Source organism: Anas platyrhynchos, chromosome 3 (genome assembly GCF_047663525.1).
Source record: "Anas platyrhynchos isolate ZD024472 breed Pekin duck chromosome 3, IASCAAS_PekinDuck_T2T, whole genome shotgun sequence".
Taxonomy (NCBI): domain Eukaryota; kingdom Metazoa; phylum Chordata; class Aves; order Anseriformes; family Anatidae; genus Anas; species Anas platyrhynchos.
The window spans coordinates 33,437,515-33,455,135 of NC_092589.1; the positions used below are offsets into that span (position 1 = coordinate 33,437,515).

Consider the following 17,621-nt stretch of genomic DNA (forward strand, 5'->3'; position numbering starts at 1 on the left):
TAGATATGATTTTCCAAGGGTGGCTTTTGTGTTCTTTTCACTTCTCGTTTATCCCTTCCCTGCTGTAACCCTGTGTCTTAGTCCTGTTCTGGACAGAGGGAGGACAGTCAGTCTCTAGCATAGTCCCTTTTTTTTTTTTTTTTTTTTTTTTTTTCTTCCCCCTCTGGTAAAATTATCAGCAAGTAAACCAGCTCATCTAGTAAAGTTCAGGTCAGTGAATATAAGTCAGCAACCAAGAGCCATCTGTTCCCCCATTTACCATATTCCTAGTTAAAAGCTACCTCAAGATATATTTTTGTCCTTTCCATATGCTTTTTGTTCGTATGTTCTGCTGAATTAGAAGTTGCTATGAAACCTGCAAATAACATTGCAATGCAAGCCTACTTGCTTGTGGGGAGTAAAGCTATGTTAATTCTCTGCATGTAAACATCACAGTTTCTTCTAAACTTTTTAACTCAACTAACCGAAACTTCTTCTTGTATCTGCCAATTATGTGCTCGATACAAAAGATGTGGGCTTCAGGGAGCTTCTATATAAAGGCAAAGGGTTGTAACCTATCTGATTCACATAAGTGCATTGTAGTCATGTCAGATACTGAGGATGGGCTGTAGGGAGCCCTAGAATTTGAAATGCTTCATAATCCTGGTATTTTGCCAACTATTGCAACACTTGCCAACTATTTGCAGTCACTAATTGATTCATCTCATTTCTTATGTTTGTGTGAGAATATGGTGAGAATATAGGTGTGTTTTGTTTTGTTTTGTTTTGTTTTGTTTTGTAGAATCACAGTCATAGAACATCTTGGGTTGGAAGCAACCTTAAAGACCACCTAGTTCCAGCCCCCTTGCTGTCAGCAGGGATGCCACCCACTAGATCACATTGCCCAAGGCCTTGTCTAACCTGCCCAGGGCCTCATCTTATTTCTTTGGCCCTGGCTTTTGCTCATTCTAAGGACCATGGAGCATCAGCATACAATGAATGGTCTTGGGGCTTGTATTCGCAGGCAAGGGATGTGGGTCTGAACACTTTTGAATGGAGGAAAGGGAATCCAGCTCTGCTGCACTCTCAGTGGGGAAAAAGAGAAACTTGATCAGTAATCCCTCTGCTTGTCACAGTGACATTGCTTAATTTTGGAAAGCCTTACATGTTAAAGGGACAGTGAACCCCAAGCAAGTCTGATCTGCAGCCTGGAATAAGGCACTGAAAATCAGAAGGGAGGTGAGAGATGCCCCTCACCTCGTGCTGTCGTCCACTTTAGGAGCATTGTTTGCCATGTCCAGTCTAGAAGCCAGGCTCTAAGGCACAATTCCCCCTGCACCAGGTAAGCAACCAGACACGCAGCCCTGCAAAACTGAGCATGTGCTGCTTATCACCTTCCATACTCTCAGCTTCCAGTCAATGCCTCTTGCTGACACTTAAGGCCAGCATTTTTGGTGTGATTAAATGCTTAAAGGTCTAATCTGACATTTCTGAGAAGGAATAATGATCATCTTTTGTAAACGTTGGAGGTGGGGTTCTGAAACACTGAAAGGAAAATTGAAACAGGAAATTCTGAGATCAATAACATGAAAATATATGGGCTCTTTTCTGAAGTTTTGAAGCAAGGACTTACAATCTTGAATAAATTATTTTATATTTTATTGATGGCATTTGCTTTCTCAGAACATACATTTATCTTTTTTTCCTACACAATGATTGTAAAATGTTACTAAATCTTTTCTGAAGGGAAAACAGAAGATTAATATCTTTTTGTTTTAACAACATGTTCTGCAAATAATCTGATAAATCAAAAACCCTGAAGACATTTATGTTCTTTTGTAAATAGAGCAGATTTGAAGTGCTTAGATTTCTGTCCATTTAATATAACCAGTATAACCAACCAATCTATTGGCTTAGCTAGATTATTGACTCTGTTAACTCAGTTTGTGATTTTTACATGTTTTTAAAATTCAAGACGGTGTTAATGTATTACTGCATGTGGTGTGGTATTCCTCCACCTTCTGGGTGGAATGAATGTCCAGTGGTAGCTCAGCAGTCAGCATGAGGTAAAGGCAATGGCAGATGGAAAGGACCAAAATGAAAGCTCACAGGCTTCCTTTCATCTCCTGGTACTTGAGAGATTACTGAAGAAAACATTAGGGAACTGTCTTCAGTTCCTTGAGTTCACTGCTGTTTGTGCACAGTGGAGCCAGAACACATGCTATAGGAGTACTTTCATCCTCAGCATGGCTTTCTGGAGCAGACTAGATTTGGCAGAGATTTCCCAACCACAGACAGAGCAAGCACAGATTTGCTTGGTGTAAAAATCTTGCAACATCATTGTATCCCAGTGTCCAAGAGCTCTAGGACTGAAGCTGGGACAGAAGAAAACAGATTGTTTTCTCAAATCATAATGGCACAGGCATGTGGCCTAATGTCTGCTTAGTTGATAAGTAATCAGCTATCTACCTATAAAATGTAAAAGAAATTAAAACAAATGTAAAAATCGAGTGAAAAATAGTTACTGAATATCTTTTAGCATAGTGCTGTGGTGTGATATTGCTGGGATTTTATTTATATATACCTTATCATTCCTGACATTTCAGTGAGATGAAAATAACCCAAAGTCAAATCATGGAACTGGCACTAAGAGCATTAAGAGATAAAACAGGTGTTAAAGGTGCTGAAGAAAAGCTGTGTAACATTAGCTCTGTATTCAGCTCACCCTAACACACTGATCCACTCTGAAAGGTGGGGTGTAGAGACTGATTTATAAAGCAAATTCAAAAATTGGTGCCCTTTACTTTGCCTGTACTGTGCTATGTAAAGCCTCTTCCTCACCCAGATATGTTTTTCTGAACAATCTTTATATTTGAAATATTATGAATACAAGAATATTACCTCATGGACATTTTTTCCTTGCATAATGGATTTGAATACTTGAGGGGGGCAAAAGGGGGACAGGCAAAGATAGTAATCTTCCCTACTTATTTATTCCTGGTCTGCCTTGATATAATCTGAAGAGTATATACATTTTAGTCAATAAGGTAAAAGCAGCTCACATAGACATCTGTGAGCTAAATTTTAATGAAAAAAATACTTTGTCTGCAGAGAAGGGAGAAAAAACTGTGCCTTTGCACAAACAGGATCATTAGCAACACAGTAGATCATTTCAGTGTAACTAATGTGACTGCAGGGAAGTTATGCCAGTTTTCATTAATGATGAAATCTCTCTCATTTTTCTGTAAATGATTATTTCTGCAGCCAATTGTGACAAATTAAGGAAGATATATATTTGGTACTTGAAAAATTGTGACTACTCAAACTATTGGTTTCATTGTTTAACGGGACTTATGCAGCCCCTCCTGTGTCACCTAGGTACTGCATCAAATCACAGTGCTGCCAGGAAAGGGGACTCATTGGACAGTGATCATATAGAAGTGGGAATTCCAAAGCCTAAATTCTTATTCCTGGACCAGTCTTTCCTCCCAGAGGGCTTTGAAACATCCTTTCCTTTTTTCCACTTTCTTACGTTGAAATTAGTAGTTTTCATCATTCTTCAGTGTTGACGTGTGTTTCTGAAAGACTGAATGTTATCTTTGCAAAAGCTTTCTCTTCCCCAGGCTGAACAACTGTCCTCTCCAACTCCCTCAGCCTGTCCTCATAGGAGAGGTGCTCCAGCCCTCCAATCCTCCTGATGGCCCTCCTGTGGACTCACTCCAACAGGTCCTGTGCTGGGGCTCCCATAGCTGAACGCAATACTCTAGGTACATAAAGTCAATAAACCACTAATGTGTAGAAAGCAATTCCTGCTCAGGTCCTGTCTCTGACCCTGTGCTGACTGGATCAATGACAAGAGGACCATTGTTTGCAGTGGGCTTTGTATGGCATCTAATATTTTCACATCACTGTACATGCAGGATAGGATGATGTTGCACTTGTTGGCCTTCCACATAACTCCCAAGAATATCTTTTGCACTTCCTTCCAGGTTGTCCCTGGGCTACTTTGGAGAACTTGGATCGTTACTTGTAATCTTTGGGCTGTCGTGGCAGAGTCTGTAAATAGTCTGTAAGACCTCTTCTTCCCTTGAGAGATGTGTAAGCCTACATGAACATTTACCATGACCTTTTGAAAAGGCAAAGCTGGTACTTCTTCACTTTGAAAATTAAACTTTGACTTAACCTGACATTAAATGACCTCAATTATTGGGGTAGGATCACTGTAGGTCATAAAGTCAAGCATTGCTTTCCATGGAAATGTAAAGATAAGATAGGTGACTCATGAGGCTGTTTTCTTTTATCTGTGTATGTATTTGTTTATTTATAGTAATGGTGCTGCTAACAATAAACAAAGCAGCCTTTGACTTAACATCACCAAAGTGGAGAGGAGTTTTGGCTCAAGCCCACTGACTTTTACACAGCATAGCATGGAGGTTCCCAGAGGACAGTTTCTTATCTATTGCTTCTGAATTTCCCTGTGCAGTAAGCCACAGAAATATAATAGTAATGCAGCATTTAACCTGAAGATGTGAATTTTCCCACTGTTTCTGGATCTAGGTGGTATGAGATATGTGCTTTGTCTCTTCCTTCCCATTCGTTCTTTATGGATGGATGGGAGAGACATGAAATCTGTCATGGTCCCACAGCATCAACCCAGAGCCAGAAAGGAGGTGCCCACAGGCATGTGCACATGTGGTACTTGCAGTAAGATGTTCTAATGAAGTTCTGTAAGTAAATTCTGAAAGAAATTTGTCTTTGTTAAATTACGTGTTCTTGCTGTAGTTGTTACCTTCATAACCATACACATTTGTACAGGCATAATACCATGCGTATAAACTGTGACTTGAGAGGGCTACAACTAATAACTCAAAGCCACCCAAAAGTAAAAGTTGAATCTCATTAAGCCAGTATATAAATCTAAAATAACTACAAGCAAGTAGACTTATTCTGAATTCCCTAATTTTATCAAAGCCAAAACTGATCTGCATATATTAATACTGTATATATTAATAGCTTGCACCAACTGTACATTCAACTATCTAGTGTAGTTAATACAATTATATCTTTATATATAATTGTATAGCCTAAATATTGCATTCATGTTTTCCTATCTTTAATATACATGCAGTAAACAGAAAGGTTTAATTACTTGGTGAACACAAAATACCGAACATCTGATGAACTTAATGGTTTAAAATATATAATCCTGTTGGGTATCAGTTCTCATCTCCTATTAGAAAATTAAATGTTGTTAGTGTCAGAGACCTCTAATAGCTTGGATTAATGCAATCACCTCTGAACAGGGCTACCTTTGAAGCACAGCAATGTGGTGCGAGCGGAAGACACTGTTGAGACTGTGGTAGATTATAAATCTTTTTTACTTTATTACACTAAATTTTATCAAAGTAGTTTGAGCACTTTAGGAACACTATGCATTGGGAGTTTTAAGCAGTCTACTGTGAAGACTGCTTTTGATCACAAACTTTGGTAGTTCTTCCATTTGACAGAAGATTCACTATAAGGCAAAATAGTTCAGTGGCATATTACTGAAGTATTGGAGGGCTAGGAGAATAATGTTGAGAATAATTAGATGTGAGTGGAATATTTTCTCACACTAAAAACTCTGAGAACTTGTTAAACTTTAAAACATTCTCTGTTTTAAGAGAACTCACTGTTTTTGTTTGTTTATGAATGTATTTCTTGAAAATTGATTAGACAATTTTATTTTTTTATTTTTTGGTCTTTTGACAAAAGGGAGGTTTATTGCCAATATCTATTTACATTATGATAAGGGAATAATCTGATTTGTACTTATTAAATTATTCTGAGAGATGATATTGTGATCAATTTTACTATAGGCAGTGGAAAAATAATCTCTGTTAAAAGTTTATTTTTTTCTTTACATATTCATTATCTCATATTTAATAGAAGAGTCACTGTGGTTCTGAAGGGAAGTAATGTGCTTCAGGGAATTGCAATAGATTCACCAGCTGGCCAGAGGAGGGAGTGATGCAGCCATCCTGGCTGCTGAGATCTATGTTTCAGCCTAACTGAAATGTAATAGCTACTCTGGCAATCTGCTTTTGTGCCATTAAACCTTGATTAATCCAATAATAGGCTATATTTTTCTTTGTCTGCTGTAAATGAAGACAACCCTTATGAAGTCATTAGGGATACATAAGTAATAAAGGTAGTAAAACTCGGGTGCTCATAGCTAAAAATTTGATGGTACACTGGGGATTTCTGACTCTCCCTGTGGTGAAGGAAAACTTAAGAAACAAATTTGCATGCAGTAGGAGCTTTATGTCTTATGGCTTGTAAATAGTATACCAAGAACATTAGTGAGATTTAAAATAAGTACAAAGCAGAAAAAAAAAGGAAAAAAAAAATAAAAATAGCCTTTTCTTCAGTTGTGCCTTAGCTTCCAGGCAACATAAAGATAATGAGAAAGTTCTGTGAATATCTACACAGCCAAAGGAGCAATGCTGGTCTGGCACTGAGAGAAAACCTTTTAAAACTGTTAATTTACTTTTATTTCTTAATAGGTAAAAAGGAAATGTGGTGGGTCAAAATTACTATATGGTCAATTTTGTGTTTCTATTGGAATTCATTGTTACCTATCAACACTGTTGGTATTCAATCATAATAGGAAGGACAAGATTGCATTACACAAAAATGGAGGAAATGTGACTATGCAGGAGGGAGCTAGCTGGGGGTAGAATAAATGAAAAGGAAAAACAGAACCCAGGAAGGAGAAAACCATTGCTCTTTCTGAGTAAGTACAACCATTTCTAAGGAAATGGTTAGTCAAGTGTTTCCTTGGCTGTGCATCTTTAAGCTAGCAGAAAGTTGCAAATACCTTTTTTTTTTTTTTTTTTTTTTTTTTTTGTTACTTACAGTTAGTAAAAGCTGTGGCTGCAAAAATCAGGACTATGCTAGAGTAGCTTTTCTGTTGCTAACTACTTTGGGTAGTCACTCTGCTTGCTACCTGCAGTCAGCGTTGTCTGTTTAGGAGCAGAGGTCTTTCTTCCATATCCAGTTATATATGCTTGCTGTCTCAAGAGCTTGCTCATCCCCTGTATCTTTAGAGAAGTTTGGCAGGGATAACACTGGTTTGAGGATCCTGCTCCCAAAGCAGCCCTAACCCTGCTGCAATGTTCTCTCTTATTTCAATCTTCCAGATGCCACGGCCTCTGCACGGGCTGCTCTGCAGCTTGAGAGCCATCTCATTTACCTCCTTTATTCATTTCATCCCAGCTCTCTTGTTCCCTGTGCTCCCTCTCCTCCTTGCCCCTTTACCTTGTTGGCTGTGCCCCAGTCGTGCAGCACAGCCGCCTGTGGGATGCTGCTGCTGGTTTGGACACAGTGACTGTGTGGCCCTGCTCAAATCTCTGATTGTAGCCCCACACTAACAGAAGCAACAGTATTCTGATGCGCTGAAATGCTTTTGTGGAATAGCAAGAAAATATTTTGGCTTGTTCTTTCTTATGGTGATGGAGCTTCATCTTAAATAGTAAAGGGGAAGAAGTGTATTTCTAAACCCACTTTCCTCCCTTGTAAACGTGCCCAAGGGCTATTCCAACTGAGGACTCAATGTAATTGTCTCTTAGCTCTGACGTGAGGGAATGGGGGAATGGAAGAGCTGTGGTCATGCCTGCAGGTAGCAAAACATAATGTGATGTAACTCAGAAAAAAACACCTGGTTTCAGCATAGAAGGGCTAATGGATACACATTCCAAAGTTTGTCCTACTACTGAAGTGTTAAATCTCATAGCCCTTTAAAATTAATTTCAAAGCACTTCTTTGCCTCACTGCTGAAACACTACTTCCTTTCTAATCTAATCACTAGAGCAATTGGTTAAGCTTAACGCTTAAGTGTGGTTTCTCTGTAGCCCTCAGCCATGCTGTTTTCTGCTTATATGAAGCGTTGTTAGAGCACATGGAGAAGTGACAGCTGTTTGCATCAAAAAGGATGATGAAATGGAGAGCACATGCTTGTATCCAGGTATTTCACTCATCTCCACAATACACAGTGGGTAAAATTCAGCCAAATGCAGCCTGTAGTAAGTAGCTGAGGACATCTGTTTTCTGATGTGAACCTTGTTTGCATTTATACACCAAGTATGAGTTGATTGTAAGGAGAGCGTAAGTGGATTTAGCTTGTTGCAATAGCAAGTCTTGTGTGCATTTAAAATAGGTCTGGAAACATTGGCCTTAAAAAGTACTTAGAGTCAGCATAAGGGTGTTGGTGGCAAGAAAAAACACCAGTGAAAAACGATGAAGCCGCCCTTTCCTATCCTAACCCTTCACCCAATTTAATTTATACAATCTGCCATGGTCTCAGCTTTGAACCTGGATTAAAGCCCCAGATTCTGGGATACATTGAATTCCATGGGAATTGTGCCCATTCACACAAAGACGGAGTTTGTTCCCTTAGAATAATGATGTGCCTTCCCTCCGATAATTTTACAACTCGAATGCCAAGTCGGAGTCCAGCAACACTTGCTCAGTGTTCCTGCCTCCCTTGGTGTAAAACTGACACCTCCAAGAGCTCCTCTGCTCTGCCTGGTTTGGTACATCACCGCAAGCTTTCAACAACAACAAAAAAAGGACTGCCTTCAGTATTTTGCCTGGATCACTTCCCAGTCAGATAGCGTTCCCTAGCAGATGGCTGCATCCACCTTCACTGCAGCCAGCAGCGGCTCCATTCCTACACTCGCAGTTCACACCAGTAGAGTTGTTCCTGTCCTGCACGTGTGCAGCTGAGACCTGACATCAGTGGGAGCTGGAGGTGGGGATCAGCATTGGTAAATAGTCAGTAACACCAGCACTGACACCCAGTTCCTTTGAAATATTCAGAGTCAGATGTTTTTATTTAATGTTTTGCTAGGTTTTTCTTGCTCAGCCAAACCCATTACCTGTTCTTCACTCTTTGGCCTAAAATTCATGGAGTTGGTTTCCGTCTTTTCTCTGCCTCAATGGGTTGGCCGCATCCAGTCCCTTTTTGCACATTCAGGGGATTTCTTCACTTGAGTTCAATCTTTTTTCTCCTTCATTTGGCAAGTCATTTCAGGGAAGCTTAGATGTGAGGGTGTGTTTTCTTGTTTATCTGATGTACATGACAGAGCACTTTTCTAATTTTTGAACATTTACTTGCTCACTGATCCTATAGAAGATGACTCCTCCTGACATTTTATATTTCCCTGCTCATTGGGTTGCTGGAAAAATTTTTGAGAGCATTAACATGAAAGTGACAAGAGCAATCCCTGTGGTTCTTTTCCCCTCCAGCACTGCAGTAAGAGAGCACCCTGTGCTGCTTTGTTTTTCAGGTTGATGGCTTCCTGACACTTCTCTTTGGCCTGGCGAGCATTAATACCCTTACAGTGATCAGTGTGACTCGCTACATAAAAGGCTGCCATCCTGAGAGAGGTAAGGAATAAAGGCAGATCCAGTAATGCCTTCATTGAATTTGTTTTAAATCTGTATCCCTTCAGTTACACAGTTTATCAAGTATAAATTAGATGCACTGGAAACCATAGCCTAATGTAATCAGGTATGTTAGAAATGTGTATGCACAGAATCCTTCAAGAGTTAACCCCTAAAAAGGCCAAATTATCAACAGTTCCCAGAACTGACCATAACCCATCTCTACCCTGTCTCCTGCCTATCTCTCGGGTCTGTGAGGCATCATAGACACAGCCTCTCACCCACAATTCCTCCTCTTTCAATGTCCTGGTATCTGCAACCTAAATATCTCAAGCAACTACTCTTCATTACTGTCTGCAGTGCTAGAGACCTTTCACCAAGTGCTCTGTTTTTGATGTTGTTTGTTTGCTTTTAGATGTCTTTTTTCTTTTTAGCCTTTGGTATAAATGCCTCTCTAAAGGCATATGAGTGCTCCACTGTTCAAATCTGGTCTGAAATCCTTTACATGTGAGGTGAAGACCCCATCAGAAAGCCTCTATAAACATGCCACCCTCTACCCTTTTTCCTTTGTGATTCTTTATGTCACCACTCTCCCCCCAGACACTCTCTTCCACAGGATCAGGAGAAACCTTCCCTTGCCATTCAACTTGGATCTTCTGTCTGCTGAAAATTTTGACCTCCACTAGGAGCCTTACTTTGTCGCTCCTCTTTATGCCTACATATTCTATAAATTCTCCCTAGTCTTCCTTTCACCATGCACACATAATGTATTTTGAGTTTTCATGCTCTCATTATGACTGGCTTGTACAATCTTTCAAGCAGGAACTTACTCGTATCTCCATATAAAACATGTACAAACACACTGGATACATGGTATATGTTTGTTTGTTTTTCTAATAGCAAGAGCATTATTAGCTGTGAAAAGAGCTTCGACAGGGAGGTCTTTTTTTCCACAGGAAGTTCTTCTGCAGTTTGCTGAAGTTTTAGATTTGTTGAAGTTATTTTTCAAAACAACCTGTTAGAATTTGTCTCAGCTGTATTCTACAGCTTATATTCACTGCAAATTAGGAAGTCATATTTAAAATGTTTCTCTTTTGTAAAGCTGTAGCACATATTCATCTGAGGGTGTGCATAATTTGTTTGCCTCTTGAGGAAATCTGACCAAGTACTCAATATAACTTTACATAAATTTTGAAGAACAGAGATTAGTGGCCACATAAATATTTTCTGTGTAGACAAAGAAATTACCGCAATGTATGGCAACAGTGGGACAGATTAAATCATTTATACTGAATGACTAATATAGTTTGACCAGATAATATTTCTTGTCCTTTTTTAACAGCAAAAACTTTGAAATGAGTAAGAAAATCCTAGGACTTATTGTTTGTTTCATATAAAACAACATAGAATTGTTTTGTGCTTTTTACAAAATCACAAAACAAAACTGACACAGAATTTGCCAATACTGCAGTGCTCAACAAACACTGTCTTCTGCTAAAAAGCTGTTCAGTTCCACTGCTCTACAAGTGGTCTTGAACACAATCCAGACAAGTATTCATATTTCATTTTTTCTTATAAATACCTATTTCTGACTTAACTTTTCTTAAATAGCTGTGTTTCCCTTATTATTTGTTGTTCTAATAATGGCTTTAGATTTCAGAAGTTAAGCTGCCTTTCCAAGTTTTGATTTCTGACTAACCCATGTCATTGCAGGTCACTGTATCAGCAACAGCAGTATGACGGTGGCTCTGGTTCTCATCTGGATAGCAGCTTTCTTCTGGTCAGCAGCTCCATTGCTTGGCTGGGGCAGTTATACAGGTAACAGTTATCTTTCAGTTGTACATATTTGGCACCTCTCCACTTAACTAAACAAAGATACTTAGCTTTTTTTCTTGGTGTTTGTGATAAACCAGACTGATTATCAGTGGAACTGAGAAAAACATTTATCATGCATGATGTATATGCACAGTGTGCCTACTTTGGTATGGGCTTTAAAGAGATTTTTTTTTTGCAGATATCACAAATGTGTATTACCTATGAAAAAAAGAATATAGGGCCAGAAATATTTGGCATGGTTAAGCAGTGAGATAAAGGAAACTATCAAAAGGCATCCTTCAAAAACTGTCAAGATTAGGGAGCTAGAAAAGAACACAAGTTCCAGCAAGTTGAACTTGAAACTATAGTAAGACAAGCCAGAAAGATCTGGTGAAACAGTTTGAAAGTATGAAAACTAACATAGCAAAAGATGATAAAGATGCCAGAAAGTCTGTCAGTCCAAGAAGTGATTAGGATGCAAGATAAGGCCCTAGCAAAAAAAAAAAAAAAGGGGGGGGGGGACGACTAGGGGGAATAATTCATTAGTGAACACTGAGGTAATTCAATGGCTAATCTTCTCACACCAGAAACTTTCTTTAGGGGGAAAAGGTGGAAAGATTGTCTCAAGTTAAGTCTCTAAACAAATCAAAATAAATTTCTAGGAACAAATAATAATAATCATAGAATCATAGAATCATAGAATATCCTGAGTTGGAAGGGACCCTTAAGGATCATCAAGTCCAACTCTTGACACCGCACAGGTCTACCCAAAAGTTCAGACCATGTGACTAAGTGCACAGTCCAATCTCTTCTTAAATTCAGTCAGGCTTGGTGCAGTGACCACTTCCCTGGGGAGCCTGTTCCAGTGTGCAACCACTCTCTCTGTGAAGAACCCCCTCCTGATGTCGAGCCTAAACTTCCCCTGCCTCAGCTTAACCCCGTATAATACAGAAGTCCTAACAACTAAAATTGTATGACTGAAATTGTCCAAGTGTATGGATCCTGTAGACATCCGCTCTTTGATTTACAACATTCAACATATTCATAAAACAGTAGCCGAGAGTCAAGGGGCAAAAATGAAATTACAAAGTTGCTGAGGATACAGTATTAGTTTGGGTAACGTTCATTTTGCAGTGAGAACAAAGCTTCACTGTGAGAATGTGCAGAAGGGTTTTGGTGTGCTGAGCTTCTGGGCAATAACATGTCAGAGATAATTCAGAGCTAAGGAATCTAAAGTCATACAGGAAAAACTTGGTGCATTTGAAATGGTGATTACCAATTGCAAAACAGAATATAGAGTTGTGTTTATAGGTCTATGAAAACATAAACATAATGCTCAGAGATGGAAAAATAAGGAGAAAACACAAGGTACTATCAGGAAACAAATAAAAATCAGAAAGCCTAGATCTCTGGTGTGGCTGAAAAGACTTTGCAGAATGACAGTGTAGGTAGAGAAGAGATTTTTTTCCCACGAGAACTTGCTCATGGGGTCAATAACTGGGGGCTAAGGCTCAGTAGACTCCAAGGTCTACTACTAGGGTGAGGTTTAAGGCAAGGGTGAATATCAAGAAAAGGCCAAAGCCAGAGCTGCAGCATGTGAATGTTTATTTATTACATACATATGCTTTGAAGTATCGCTGCACCCTTGAAGGACACATGAGAAAAGCAGCTATTTCTATGATTGTTGAATCAAATCCAACAGTCCCAAAGCAAACAGTTTTATCAGTGTATTAGTCTCTGTGGATTTTTTGTTTGGGACAGAATGACTGTTCAAATTTTATGTCTTGTTTCTGCACTCTGGATATGTCATAAGACTTGAGGAGGAGGTTAGATTTGTCATTTCTGTATATCTTCTGGCATGCTGTGTTTTCATATTCCAATAATCTTAATAATACTTCATTTGTAGAATGATTTCTGTCATCTGTTTTTGGCCCTAACTTGGAGCCAGGGACTCCTTTGCTCTGTCAGGGCATCCAAGTGCCCCCGTGGATCCTGCTTGTTATTTGGATTCAGCTTCCTAATGCCAGTTTTCATAGCAGCTTCTGTGAGTGCTTCTCCCTGCTGAGAGTCACAGCAGTTTCAGAAATCGTGGTCTATCTGATTCCAAACACGATTCCACAGAGGGCACCCATGAAGACATGGGAGCCCAGCAAGGGCAAGTTCTGCAGCAGGCAGTGGAGCAGAATGGGTGCCAGCCGACCACAGCATGTAACACATCACAGCCTCTCTGATCTGCCACTTCTTCACAGCAGCTGCAGAGGTCCCCAGGACCCCACTGACTTTTGAAAATGCCACTTCTCAGTGTCCCTGCTGAGGGGGGGGAAAACACAGCCCTGAATTCTGACTCATATTAAAACTGAGGGATTTTCTTTTCATGTCATGTGGAAGCTGCTTTCTTTTTTGAAGTCAGAAGTTTGCACAAATGAGAAACTTAGAATTAAGCCAGATACTATGGTTATCTATTTGAATAGTATCTTGGGATCTACTGATGAAAAAGGCAAAGGAGATTCTATTACTGAGCACATCCAGACAGCAACACCTAAAGCTCTTGGTGTTAAAAATATTGAGCTCTTTTTGATGAGACTCATGAAAGTGATTTTAATCTTATGCTCCTTTAATTCATCCTATCTAAACCTTCTATCACCCATGAGGAATTAAGGGATTTTTTTCTTCAGAATTATCTCTGAACGCCAGGGAGAGATCGGTTGCTAAATCATGCAAGCTTCACCTGTGTTGTATTTCCAGGACTTGTTAATACTTGACTTACGTAATTTTGGTTTATGCTTCAATTATTTATAATTTGGTTTACTGCCATGGCTGTCAGGGGAGGAATAATAGCAATAATAGTAATAATAATATTAAACCACACACAAAATAGCTTTCTTCCCTTAAACCAAAAATCAACAACTCACAGAATATAGAAAATCCTTAATGACATAAAATTCAAGTTTTGTGTAAGAACACATTTGCAAATTACATCCTTTCCATTAACAGCATATCATCTGTATTTATATGCTTCATCTTCCCATAATTTTGATCAGCTGTATCAATTTGCTTTCACCTCTCACTAGAGTAAAACGTTCATTACCATTTTGCTTCTATTTAAAAAAAAATAAACTCAATACTTTTACTTCCTACTTTGCTTGTAAGTATTGAATTCTTACACATGACATATTGTCCCTGCAATTGCTTGTTATGCTGGTATAGAGCTCGTCTTAGAAAGTTACTACATAGAGCACTGTCAAATAACAGGCTACAGAGGAATATCAGACCTACTAAATTAATCCACAATTAGCATCATAATTTCCTATCTTAAAACAACAGTTTGTGCATTATGGATCTACACAGGAAATCTAAATGGTACAGAATGATAATATGCATTAAAACTTGTTATGGTCTAGCCGGTCTTGAAAAATTGTTTATGTAGGAGATTGTGTCACAGCTCATTAAATCAGAAAGATCACTCCATTCTTTACTGCCTAAAAGAAGAAAAATACAGCTTCTAAATTGATATATTAATCATGCAAAACTAGATAAATGTTCTAAAACTGCTAACCAACTTATTTTTGTTTTCCAGATCGCATGTACGGAACATGTGAAATAGACTGGGCAAAAGCCAACTTCTCTACAATCTACAAGTCCTACATTGTCTCCATTTTCATCTGCTGTTTCTTCCTACCTGTGACAGTCATGGTCTTCTCATATGTGTCAATTATCAACACTGTCAAACTAAGCCATGCATTAACAGGACTCAACGATCCCACAGACAGACAGAGGAGAATGGAGCGGGATGTCACCAGGGTGAGTGTGGTTTCATATTGGGTAGGATTCATCTCAGTGAACGCTGTCTATCCAAAAATTAAGAAGAATAGAACAAAAGAGAACAAAACCCACCACTCACATTTAATTTCTCTGTAATCTTTAGTGACAAAGTCTGAACTCAGTGAAGTTAACATAAGGATTGTTTAAAATTCCTGCTCCCTTAGTTGGCTAATATTAGTCCTACATAACATGAGAAAAATAATTTAAATATAACTAAATACAGCACAAAAACTGAAGTTTTGTTTGGCATATTCCCTTTTCTTTCAGCAGAGATGTAACTTCTATGTGTGCTCAAAAGCAACAAGGGAACTTTCAAATTACTTGTCCTAGACCTAAATCTATCCTAAGTCTTCTGAGTTCAGATAAACATTCAGGGGGTTGTAGCTATTTTCATTCCATTCAATGAGGCATTGCTCAAGCACACCTCATACCCAAATTAAATATCTAACTTCTATGCCTACCTGGCTCCATCAAAGCAAAACTTTTGCTTGTCTGTACACTCCTGTGAGCCATACCTTCAGTAGAAGCTGAATGTTTCCCTTCCAGCTGAGTTTTCAAGCTACTATTACCAGTGTATTTCTTCCCTGATGCAGTCTTCCAGTATAGATTTAAGGCTATTTTTCATCTGTCTTCTAGGTTTCTATTGTCATTTGCACAGCCTTCATTATTGCATGGTCACCATATGCTGTCATCTCTATATGGTCTGCCTACGGTCACCCTGTGCCCAACCTTACCAGCATCCTTGCCAGTTTGTTTGCTAAGTCTGCCAGTTTCTACAATCCCATTATCTACTTTGGAATGAGCTCCAAGTTTCGGAGGGACATTTTCATCTTGTTTCATTGTGCCAAGGAAGTCAAGGACCCTGTGAAGCTCAAACGTTTCAAAAACCTCAAGCAAAAACAAGAGCCTTCTCAGAAAGAAGAGAAGTATGCAGCAGAAATGCACCCTGCACCGAGCCCTGATTCTGGGGTGGGAAGTCCAAGCAACACTCCACCTCCAGCAAACAGGGAAGAATATTTTGGCATTCATGATACACCATCTATTAACCCTGACATTGAATGTGATAGACTGTGAGTTTTGTGGCCACTTAACACACTCACCCACTTTGTGTTCAGCAAGATCCTCTTCAGATCATTGCTTGAGTGATCTCCCAACTCCCGATCCATCTGTTTCTTGCTATAGCACTGATGGTTATGCAATTCAAGCAAATCAGATGACAAAGTGATATTTTTCCTTCTGTGTAGGTACAAAATGCTACAAAGCATGTTACAATGTGGGCAGCACACCCAGTGCCAGAAACATTCCATTTTCACATGTATACAAAAAAAAAGGAAGGCTGACTTACGAAGACAAGGGATTAGCTAGCAAAAAGATCACTAATGTTCCCATCCAAACTGTATTAATTATGAGATTACATTTCCAAATGTTTTTGTTTTTTTACTCTTTAACAGTCTCAGCCATAGAGGATCACTCCCTGTTTGTCTATGCAAGTCCTAAGAGCTGTAGATCTCAGCATTTTGTAGTCACTGTAGGCTCAACAGTGGCTTTACACTTTTCCTTGTTTGTTTGCAGAATTATTTCCATCTTTCCCAACTTTCCCAGTAAGCAGGGCCTGGCTGTAGTGTGCCCATTCATTAAAGCCAAAAAGCTGGCTTTAATTTTCCTGATGTGCCTCCAGCTTGATTGTTTTTCTACATGACTATTAAGGTGGAGCAAGAGATGCCATGCAGGCAATGAAACCAATGACATTAAGCCTGCAAGAATATTGGCAAAGTATGGCATCAGAGCTATTTACAGAATATAATCCAACACTTCGCTGTTGCTCTAAAGAAAGTTTTTGTACCTGCCTATTGGTTTAAAAAAAATAAAAAATAGATAAATCAACTAAGTGGTTTAAATAGCAAAACTGTAGAATTAAATCAGCAGCAAGGTTATCAGATACTATAGTATCCAATTATTCCATCAAGTTTATTTTTCAAAATGGAAGTGAGGAGGTATATGGTCCTAATTCCCCATTTTACACATTTTTATAGAAGTCTCTGAGTACACAGCTAATTACTATGCATTAGCCCTGGAAATTTTGGGGGTTTATTCAGTGACATTGGCATGCTAAGCAAGGGGAGTGGAGGGGAACAAAACCATTTGTTGCCAGGCTCACTGATATTTATGACTTTATGGAATCTTTCACCATCCAGGTATGCAAAAATGCAGTTGTTTTGCACAAGTCTGTAACTTTCCCAAGAAACACATTTGGAAAAGCAAAGAGAGCCCACCTTAATTTCCTCCATTACTCTATTTGTTTTGAGAAAATCACCTGTGTTTTGAAGTTAAAAACAAATAAACATTATAAGCAACAGTAGGGAACTGTTTTCTTTCATGGCCACAGATCCGAACTACAAGAATATTCGTCTTTGTGGAAAATTGAAACATGGGTGCTACTTCATTACCATAAATAATTAAAAGCAAATAAGTAAACTGTTGACTTCCAGATGAAAGTGCATGCTGTAACTGCCGAAACAGACGAAGCCATTTAGGGCCAAACCCTGTCCCAGCTGGATGAAGCCAGGCTGGGCTAGCCA

At 39.0% G+C, this 17,621-nt stretch overlaps 1 protein-coding gene across 1 annotated transcript in view; it reads left to right on the forward strand.

The window, feature by feature from the left end:
• The window catches only part of LOC101798873 (visual pigment-like receptor peropsin), a 30,365-nt gene extending 14,247 nt beyond the window's left edge, over positions 1-16,118 (forward strand). The window contains exons 3-6 of the mRNA XM_013102149.5: positions 9,309-9,408; positions 11,119-11,223; positions 14,798-15,021; positions 15,679-16,118. Coding sequence (XP_012957603.1) covers positions 9,309-9,408; positions 11,119-11,223; positions 14,798-15,021; positions 15,679-16,116 — 867 coding nt within the window. The 3' untranslated portion in view covers positions 16,117-16,118. The remainder of the gene's footprint in view (positions 1-9,308; positions 9,409-11,118; positions 11,224-14,797; positions 15,022-15,678) is intronic.
• Positions 16,119-17,621: the final 1,503 nt, after the last annotated feature.